The sequence below is a fragment of the Glycine soja genome, chromosome 9, assembly GCF_004193775.1.
Source record: "Glycine soja cultivar W05 chromosome 9, ASM419377v2, whole genome shotgun sequence".
NCBI lineage: Eukaryota > Viridiplantae > Streptophyta > Magnoliopsida > Fabales > Fabaceae > Glycine > Glycine soja.
The window spans coordinates 37,880,497-37,891,883 of record NC_041010.1 but is presented as its reverse complement, the minus strand read 5'-3'; the positions used below and the strand labels follow the sequence as shown (position 1 = coordinate 37,891,883).

Here is an 11,387-nt window from a genome sequence, read left to right as displayed (position 1 = left end):
GTTGGAACAACCAGATCTGGTGAGCACAATGTCATTTTGTCGTCATCACGTGCACTTTGAAGCCTTCGCTCCCAACCGAAGCACTTGTGTGAGAATGATATGGTAAACTGCAAATGTGAAGAGGTAATGACTCTCTTCATACCTCTAGTTAAAAAAATGTTATTTTCATCCAAACAAATATTCTAAAGATCTAAGAAGACATCGATGTTGAATGTGGAGGATGCCAACGATGAAGCTATAGGAGTTGATGAGGTGAAGGGGACAACAAGAAAGGGAGAAAGAAAAAAAGTTTAAAAAATAAATTTTGTTTTAAATTTAATCTATGTTCTTTTACTTATCTTAATCATTAATTTTAGGACCTGTTAAATTAGATGACCTATCTAGATTTCGCAGCTACCAAACTCAATTCCTTCTTCGCACACTAGAACCCGTCATCTAACAAAGCAGTTGAGTTGTTGAGAAATAATCCGCAAAAGAAGAGTTGAAAAAGACATGCATGATGTCCAAAGAATTTATTTTTTACAGAAAAATAATTGTCCTGTTTGCTTTGCAACCCTTATAGTACGCATCGTTCCGGTCTTCCTTGACTTCAAATCTTGTGTACCATACACTTTGCTATCAGTGTCATCATTTAATTTTATTTCAAACCTATTTATGTTTTATAAATTTTGAGTCCCATTACTTAATTACTTCTTTAGTCCTAAATTTGATGTGTGATTTTTTTAGTTTCTAAAATTTAAAATTATTTATGTCTCTAAATTTTGGAATTTTTGTTTGTCTTTGACAAATTAAATTGATACTTTGTGATATTTTTTAGTTATCATAAATTAATTTTTATTTCTTAACCGCTTGAATTTATATTTTAAAATTGTCACAAATTACTAAAAACTATTATACAATATTAATTTATTATGTTAGGGACTTAAAAAAATATTTTTAAATTTTAGGAAAAAAAAGGATAACCCCAAATTAAGGACTAAAGTCTTAATTTTTTTCTTCCTATATATCTCTTTAAAATAACTAGATTTAATCTTTATTAGAAATGATGAAGTATATATTTAAAAAGTACTTCAACAAACAACAAATTACAATTACATCTTATATTAAGTAAAAGAATTTTAGACTAAATACATTAATATCTTATACATATTAAATACTCCTTAATTTGTGTACATTAATCATAAACATCAATAATTAAAGAGCGAACATTCATGGTAATACTTTTATAAATTACTAATATTTCCTACACTCGCATACATCAAATGGCAGTCTCTATTTTTAACCATATCCATATCTATTCGTTCAAATTATAAAAAATGGGATGCCATTTGATGTATGCGAGCGAGTAGTTTGTTCATTCTTTATGTATGAAAGGTGGATACCTCAAAGCTTTCCTTCTGTTAATTCTTTAGCCTTTGCACATTTGAGTTTGAGTTTTAGCATAGTAAGTTAGTACTAAATACCAATGTTCGGAGTTATAGCATCATGAAGTAATGAATTTATTTAAAGAAATGCGATGTACCAATGTGGTGGCTAATACAGTAACTTACAAATTATAGACAGGGGGGTTCAGCCAAATGTGGATATTTACACTATTCTTATTGATGAATTGTGTAAAAGTGGAAGAATTATCTATGTTTAATTTAGAGGAAAGAAATAGGTTAAACAAAAATAGAAAAGAAATAATTTGAAAAGAAAGAAATAAAGTAAAAATAGAATTATATGCAGTGTTGTTTGGTTTAAGAGAAATATGTGAGAAGTAATATTTTTTGTGTCAAAGAAAATCAATTTTTTTTTCTAGAAAATCAATTTTTTGTATCTAAAACATTGATTATTTTGTTTTTTTTTTTTGTCTAAAACCAAAGAAAATTGATTTTTATGAAAAAAAAATGATTTTAATGTAATCGGAAAGAGAAAAATTTGTTACTTTATTCTCTCCAAAATCACACAAACCAAACGTACTCACTATATTTTCATCTTCTGTAATTTACTTCTTTTTTTAAACCAAACTCAACCTTAATAATGCTCACAAGAGGTTTTCCAGGATCTTTTGACTGAGGGTTTGTAAAGAGGTGAAGCTTTAAATATACTGTTAAAAATGGAAGATGGTGGTTGCCTCCTGATGTTGTAACTTATGAAATAATTATTGGTGCTCTTCTAGAAAAAGATGAGAATGACATGACAGAGAAACTTTATCATGAAATAATTCCTAGAAGCCTATTGTAAGAGTAATGTACTGTACTTTCTTACAAGCAATGTACTGTCACTTTGATATTGAAAAGCTGATAATGGTCAATCATTTTTAAGACTTAAAAGTAACTATCCTTTTTCTTCACAATGTACTGTTGATATGCTTAATTTACTTTCAAGTATTTTTCAGTCACTGCTCATTGCGTTTCAGATAGCAAACCATGCCGAATTTGACATGATTATTTGGAATTCTTTGTATCTTCTTCTACTTGTTCTATTTACCCCAATTTGTAGAAAGTAGACATGTTTTCTTTTGGTTACATATTTCTTGTGGTGTTTTGCAGAAGCCAAGATTTAAAAGTATAAACATATTTTGTTTTTATCATCTGAGTTGTCCTGGATGTTAAAGTTGATTGTTGCATACTTAATTGCTTCTTTTTCTAAGGCTATGCAATATTTATCATCTGAATTCTTCCTTCTCCCTAATAATTTTCCTCCTGTTCAGTCTACCACTGCTACAGCCTACATGGCAAAGTCAGAAACTTTTTCAATGCCTTTTGTGGTAAGTTTGCTTATTAAAGATACAGAGCTCTTAAAAGTTTTGTAAATTAAGCTGTTTGTTGTTACTTTATTTTGGATAGAAAGGAGATGGATTTTTTTTATGATCTTACATTGACTTGCCAAGTTGCTTTACTGCTATTCTCAAATTAGAAAGAAACAATTTTCACCCCCTTTCATCACACTATTTTGACACAATGAAATGGTGGTTCAATTATTTTTTGGATTTTCGTAAATAATAAAATTGCAATTTGGTTGTTTGAATTGTAACACGTAACATAATTATAATTTGGTTGTCGTCTAGATTTTGACACATAATAATGTTTTCATTGTTTGATATAAATCCTTCTTTTGGTACTAGATATAAAAAATTCATTTAAAGTCAATTTTTTGATAGAAGGAAAGGTTTTCTTGTAAAAATGTTTGACCAAGTCCCCTTCAAGGTACTTGCCAGGCATTCCTCTCGAAAAATTATATGAAATAAACATATTATATATTAAAATTGATCATATAATTCAAAAATTATGTCCTTTCAAAATTGTAGGATTCAAAACTTCAAAATTCAACATAAATATACAAGAAAAATATGATTCTGTTATGCAATATATAGTAAAATTATACTTCCGTTTTATTGTATTTTTTTTTTCACCTCAAGCATTACAATAATAGTTTGTTTCCATTTTACACTATAAAAAAAATCATACTTTCATGAGGAAGGCCTATAGGGGTATTTTTTTGGAAAATGAGAAAAACCACCCACGTTGTATTTTTTGGAAAATGAGAAAAAGCATCCACGTTGTAGGAGCCAATAGCAATAGTGTAAGGCCCAATAGCAAATCCCTTATTTCTCATTCGGACCTGTGTCCTTTATGTGGTGTACAAACTCAGAGCTTATTGCATGCCTGACTTATTTGAAATTGCAAGAAACTTATTTTATGCCCCATAATTTATCAACAAAGTGTATTTAAAAATGAAGGAGGGGAAAATAATTAATATTCTTCTAAAAATAATTAAGCATCAATTATTTGACAATCCCGTTTTTTGCACTACACTTGCCTCATTCTATGGTAAAAAAAAGGAGGGAAAAAAAAAAAATCCTCTTTTCCACTTTAAAAGGTGGAGTAAAAGCAATTAAAAAAGAGTGTTTTTTTATTTTTTATTTTTAATAAAAGTCTCATTCATGTTAGTTACTCTTAAAACAAGTTGATTAAATAATCCAAATTTGCTTTCAGAAGCTTTTGAATAAATGGTTTTGGATAATAGAGTTAGTATATATCTTTACCATATTCTTTCTTTCCCTTATTAATTATTCAAATAAAAGGAGAATACATCTCCATCTATCCTTCTTTTTCGTGCATGTTTGTCTAATTTTCAACCTTCCTTGCTAATTTTCTAAACAAAACGTAAGGGGGCATACAAATCTAATTTCGTTTTGACTCCGCAGGCTTTAACCGTTCACATATATTTACCTTTTATTCAAGGTACATTGACTTTTATTAAGATATTATAAACCATAAGATTAATCTATATTAACGATATGGATTTAGACTTATACCTAGATCCTATCTTATATATATATACTCGTCAATATCAGTTAACAAAAATGTATTTGTCATTAAAATATTAATAATCACGATGCACTTTAAATTTGATTAAATAATAAATACACTCTTATTTATTCGCTTTAAAATGTAAACTTGCTTTAAAGGATTTTTATCACATTTGTTTATTTATATGATGATCATTATCAATATTTTTTTATTGATAGGAATCCACGATGTTATAAAAAAATTTACAATTTACACATCCTATCCAACTAATTAAACTAGATCCCATAACAATCATTATCTATATGAGCTTAGAGGGACTGACTCACACAATTAGTGGACCATTATAATTTATAACTCTTTAGAGTCTCTTGTCGTCTATTTTATTACAAGTGCGAACTATTTTATATGTTATACATGTATGTTTTAAATCTGAATGAAATAAGAAATATAAATCTAAAGGTAAAAAAATACTTAATAACAATATATATAATTTGTGTCGAAATTAAAAATATTAGTTCTAGAGAATTATGTCAAAGACATATATAATTAACTGATAAATTAAATTAAGAAGAAAAATTTAAAAACGATCAGCGATTTTTTGAGACATTAAAAAATACAGAGATATATTTAACTATTCTATTCTAAAGATATGAGATTTTAACTTAGTTTAAATCGTTTTAGTTTGGTTCAATTAATTTTTAAATTTCCATTTTCTTTTCTTTTCTTTTTTTTATACCAAAATTAATTGGTTTTATTTGGTTTTGAACTTTTTTAACCGTATTAACTTAATTTTATTATTAACACTCCAAAAATGACAAACTAAAGTAAATCTATTTTTCTCTAATATAAAGATAAATTGACGATGAGACAGAATTAAGATTCAGTTGTTTATATTCTTTTTATTAAGTTCTCAAAGTAATATATATAATTCAAGAAGAAGATAAAATTATACTCATTCATTACTTTGAGTGTAGAAATTATATGGATCTTTTATCGGAAAAAATCCTACTCAAGTTTTAGTTTAGTTGATATTTGAGGTGTATGCATGATTAATATATACAAAAGATAAAGTCATCTCTTTCAGTCTTTAACTAACTGCATATCATCAATTGATACATGTATCTGATGTGTATATATTTGTTCATTATTTAATTTAAGAACTTGATCACAGGTAAAATAAAATAAACTATGATAATATTTGAACACTTAACTTTTCAAACACTTATTTAACACCTATAATTTCTCTGACTTTTTTTTTTTTTTTTTACATGGAGAGCTCAAAGGACCTTCTAACTTTTTTCCTATCTTATCATATTACTTAAAATATTTATTCTTTTTCTCTTTTATCTCTCTCATTAATTAAGTCTCAATTAGCATTTTGGATGCCCTGATTTTAAACATATAGTACGCGATCCCACATGATCTCCCTATACAAGTGGATTTGGGAACATAAAATCTTGAAAGATGCAAACATCTATAGCATTTCTAATTTTCTTCAGTTGATGCAATGTACGTTTTTGATCTTCGATGCATGGAGCTTCTTAGAAGCAGTTTTTTTACATGTTATAAATGTACATGTATATATCCTTAAATACATTACTGTTTTGTGAATGCAGTAGGTAGTTAATTACATAAATGGATCTACGTACGTGGAGATTTTGTTCTGTAGTCAGACTCGATCAATTGATCAATATTGGAAGTAATTGAGGTTGTACTTTGGCAATTATATATATGTTAGCAGCCTCCAGTAGACAAAAAATCAATGAATGGAACACCATTGTCCTTATTCTTCATTCCCACAGCATCTTGACTTACTTCCTCCTCGTCTCTTCTGGCGTTGTCTGTCACTTCACTTTTATTCGAATCGGTATTTACTTGAAGAAAATCATAGAACTCTACTGATTCACAATTGTCTGGAATATTATCAAACATGGATTTTCATTATTAACTCTCATCACCCAATGGGGAAAAAAATAATGTATTGTACTTTTGGCCAATGGATTATTGGTGCCCAATACACAATTGTAATGCTAATTAGCGCCCTTAAGAGAATGGTTAGAAAATTACAAGTAATTTTTTATTAGAAGAGAAAAAAAGGTCATATATTGGTATCTATAACTATTACTAAAAATAATTATCCTATTTAGTGTACATATTTTTTATTATTAATTTATCCTTTAATTTAATATATATAATTGTTTTTGTTTTCTTCATAAACTTTTAAGATGTAATTATTGTCACTTCCCTTAAAAAAACTATTACCATTGTTTTTTCTTTTTTTTTTAAAATAAAGATAGAAATACGAAGTGTCTTTTTTTCAATTAGTATATATAAAATAATTTTACATTATTATTTAATTATAAATTATTATATATGATATGTTTATTGATTTTTATAATAATTATTTTAAAAATTATATACAAATGATTATTTATGATTGAATGAAAATTTAAAATTATTTTATATTTTAGTAAATAGCCATTAAATTTATTTGAAAGTGTAATAGTGTGTTCTTGTGTTTTTTAATATATTTCGATCTATTGTAATTTTTAATATAAACTTGTATTTATTTATTTAATTCTTAATCAATTTCTTAAAAACACTGGTTAAGATGACTTGGTTATTAGCAGAACCCCCGAATATTTCATATACTAACAAGTTATTGAACCTGTCTTTGTGAATATAGTCTTTTCTAATATTAAAACGAATTTGTTAGCACAAATAGTAAACTTTTTGTTAATAGCTAGTCTGTTTTATATTAATAGATAATTTCATTCCATTGGAAAATTATATCATAATCATAAACTTATAGCGTGTTTCATAAATGACTTGTCTAATAACTTATATGTTGTAATTTAGAATGAAATATTCCTTGTGCTAAAAAAAACATCCTTTAATTCATTTTTCAGAAAAATTTCCATGATATGGAAAAATTAACAATTTAATTTAACTAAAATAAGTTTATTTAATATACAAATTTATTTTAGTAATTTTTAATTTAATTTCATAAGTTATTTTAATTAACTTCTAACTTATAAGCTACTAGTTAGTTGCTTTTTTTTTCAAAAAAAAAATTATCCTTATTAACTTGACATTCTTTTATGGTTTTTTTATGTCATTTTAATTAATTTATCACTTATCTTATTAGTTAATCTTATCAAATACCATCAATTCAATTAATTCTAGCTTATAAGCATTTTAGCTTTCAACTTGTGACTTATAATTTATAAGTTTTTAGTTAACTTATATTCTAATTTTATCAAGCACATCCTTATAATAAACGTATTAACCGTTTAATTGTTACCATACAAAAGCTATATTAATGAGACTAAACTTAATAACTACTATTTTTTCCGACTAGTATTTCATTTTTTTTGTAATGCAATTGGTTATTGAATGAAGTTGTAGAGAAAGCATGAAATGTATGTACCTCGAGGCACTGTGGAACCAGCAGAACTTGGATCTTGAAAGTAAAAATTCTTGGTGGGAAATTGAAAAGAGCTATGAGTGAGTGCGACACAAGGGTGGCTGTACTTTTCATAATACTTGTCAACAAAAGAAGGGAAGGTCTCAAAATTTGTCTCAAGATCGACCTGCAAGTTTGGAGGAAAAAGTGGCTGTTTTGGACTATAATTTTTAGACCTTTCTCTCCGAATCCTTGCCATCATCACATGCCAATGATTCTTGACAGCGTTATCAGTTCGTCCTGGGAAGTGTCTTGCAATTACTGCCCATCTATTGCCATGAATCCGGTGAGAAGCTAGAAGACGCTCTTCTTCTTCCTCCGTGAAAGGACTTCTGTTTATTCTTGGGTCCAATTGATTGAACCATCTCAACCTACAGCTTTTCCCTGCACAACAATTCTTGTTAATTTAGCTTAATTATGTTATAACAATTAAACTTCACAAACTTGCAAATTCATGGTAGTTTATACACTTGTTATATATGCTTTAATTTTATATTAGCTTTTAATATAGTATAAGAAATCTTTATATTTTCATGGATCATATCTTTTAATCAAACCTTAGAAATTAAAAGCTAATAAATTAGTTAGTGAAATCTTCAGTCTTCGCTAATATATTAGCTACTTAATTATTAGTTTACTACATAATTAATTAGTTGCTATATTTTTCTTCAAACTGCCTTTCTAACCCTAATGGATTTATCAAGTAGAGCAAAATCAAAGTTTTTTCTTATGTTAGAGAGAAACATCATCCAATATTCATCCCAAAAATTCATTCATACCCCCCCACCCACCTCCCACCCCATGTGTAGTTGCAAAGAAATTTTTTACACTATATAAAGCAATTATTAATATAATTAATAGAGTTGAACTATTATCACGATCACTACAACAAAGTTAAAGGAGTTAGGTCGTGCTAACCTTTTCATATTAGTTCGATTGTTACCACAGTATTTTCTGATAAAATAATTATTTGATTTGAATGGACAAAAAGTTGTTACAAACAAGAAGAAAATGAATAAGAAGATAATAATATGACACGATCATATTTCACCTGATCTTCCTCGGAGCTTCTCAGCTATGGCGTTCCAATTATGAGGTCCATAGCGTTCCACCAATTCTCGAAGCTTCTCATCCTCAGCTGGCCTCCAATGGCCTCTACTGCACATATTAATTATCTCTCCCTAGCTAGGAGCTGAAACACAAAGAAAGAAAAAAAAACCCTAATTCAAGAATAGGGTATATATTTTTCCCTCTTGTGCTTGATCTATTTATCTTCCCTTCCCTAAGCTATGATGAGTAAAGAATATTAAAGCTATAAGAGAGAGAGAGAGAGAGAGAGAGAGAGAGGAATAATAGAGATAAGAAACTAACAATAAAGACAAGGGAGTATAGAAAGAGACACAGGAAGAGAATATATGGTGGGGGAAGATGGGAAAGTGTTTTCCGTTAGAGAGTTGGAGGGATTGGACAAACCTCTTACACCTGCGATTGATGCAAACGTTTTGGCTAACAAACCCTCTTATAAGTCATTAATACACAAAGATATATAAATATAATAATAATAATGATATATACACATATATACACACACATTACATATGATGTGGGTGAAAGAAAAGAGGTTGCTTAGAGGTGCGAGTTTGGTTCTGCTTTCAACATCTTTCCAAGTTTCTAACCTACAACGTCTACTTATAACCCACCAAAGCGTGCCTATTTTTCCATATTTTATGCATTTACTAATGAAAATTACATTGACACGGGGTGGTTTTCTATTTTCCACAAAATGGGCATGTCTTATATGTGACATCAATAATAAAACGTGAGACACTTTGCTATCGACAATGTTAGAGAGTGCCTGTATATAAATGAGCATTCAAAAGTGCTTTTAGGAAAAAATAATTGAATAAGTTAAGCCGTGCGTGTACATGTCCAATATTCTTTAACAGAAAATTCAACACACAACGCATACTATTCACCTAAGAAAAGTAGTTTTGACATATACGTTTGTGTGTGACATGCAAAATAACAAAATGGAGGAATATATATGATATTACATCAGAAATTTAATCGTTGGGAGAGTTTGGTATTCTTGTTAGACTATATTTGGAAGCTATACGCAGAGGGATAGATATGTTTTAGGTTTGTATTTGTTTAACTTTTTTGGGGCGTAACTAACTACATTATTTGGCTTAGAATACTTACAATTGCACGTGGACTGCGGACTATTCCATATATCATTCGTCATTTAATTAAAACTATACTTCCTTTTGAGTCAAACATCTGGTCTTGGCCCTCTTAATTTGTCTCCCCAACTCCCTATTCACATAAGAACATACAACAAATAATTCTATATATGAATGTTTTACCTTCTAGATGGATTCCTGTTACTGATTAAGGAAAAATCTTAATCTTTTTTCACCCCTTCCTTTCACCTACAAAAGATATTTCCAATGGCTTAATGTTTGGTTAAAATTTGTTAATATGATATTTATCTATTAGAAATAATTAATTTGTCAGTATGTGTGTACACACAAAACATTAAATTAAATATTAATATAATGTACATCATATATTAATAGTATAGAACACCCATAATATGTATATTAATATAATTTAATTTTTTTAAAATAAAATTTAATAGCGGAGAAAATATTCTTAATGTTTAATAAGTGTTTGTTAGAAAATGATTTTTTTTATCTTTATGTTTGTAAAAAAAAAAATAGAAATCTCTTTCGTATTCTCTTTCTAATTATATATTATATAGTGTAATTGCATGATGATGTCAAGTATTATTTTAGAAAATTACATCACATGTTTTATCCATTTTCTTCAAGAGATGTATAAAAGTATGAATATAACGACAGGTATTTGAAATAAAAGCAAGTAGACGTGAGGACAAGCGTTCTTAATAATATCAGGGAGTAGTTATACATTGACATTTTTCGAAGACATATATTTCTATATAGGGAGTTGATTAATTTCAAGGTTAGAATATATTATAAGCTAGTCTAAAAATATTTGGATAAATTACATTTATCATTTTAAGTAGCAATTAATTCATCTCGTGACTTGTTGGTTTCAACCAATAACCCGATGAGTAACTTACAATATTCAGACCAAATTGATTATTTAGAAAAATTTAATAAAATTGATTTATAAGTTGAAAAGAGAATGTCCTAATAAAAGGTACCTACCATTTCATGATCTTAACCTCGTGATGACATGAAACAGAAAACAGAAGAAAACGCATTTGTGCGTGTTATCCTATCATGAATCATGATAAATGCTTTTAAGTATATATTAAACATTACACCAGATTTGTTTAATGTATGCACTTACGGTATATCACGTCTGTTTTTCTTAAATATATTGTTTTACTGCATTTTTAAAAAAAATATTATTTATCTATAAGTATTACTATTTTTTTAAAAATTATTTGTAAGAACATCATGCTTTAGAAACTTTAAACAAAGAACTGGCCCTAAGTGAGAACAAAAACCAGATAAAATCTGACAACTTTTCTATATCAATTTCAGCAATATTCAAATACTTTGATGTTTAAAAGGTGCTGGCCATGGCAGCTCCATGCTCATAATGTGTTAATTGCTTTCTCCATTGCTGCA

The 11,387-nt window shown here is 28.0% G+C and overlaps 1 protein-coding gene across 1 annotated transcript; it reads right to left on the bottom strand.

Moving 5' to 3' along the window:
- Positions 1–5,748: 5,748 nt before the first annotated feature.
- LOC114367212 (transcription factor MYB52-like) lies at positions 5,749–9,410 on the bottom strand. Its single transcript, XM_028324353.1, has 3 exons — positions 8,816–9,410; positions 7,729–8,148; positions 5,749–6,211 (listed from the first exon to the last, which is right to left on the bottom strand). The coding sequence occupies exons 1-3, from the start codon at positions 8,928–8,930 to the stop codon at positions 6,033–6,035; spliced, it is 714 nt and encodes a 237-aa protein (XP_028180154.1). The 5' UTR covers positions 8,931–9,410; the 3' UTR covers positions 5,749–6,032.
- Positions 9,411–11,387: the final 1,977 nt, after the last annotated feature.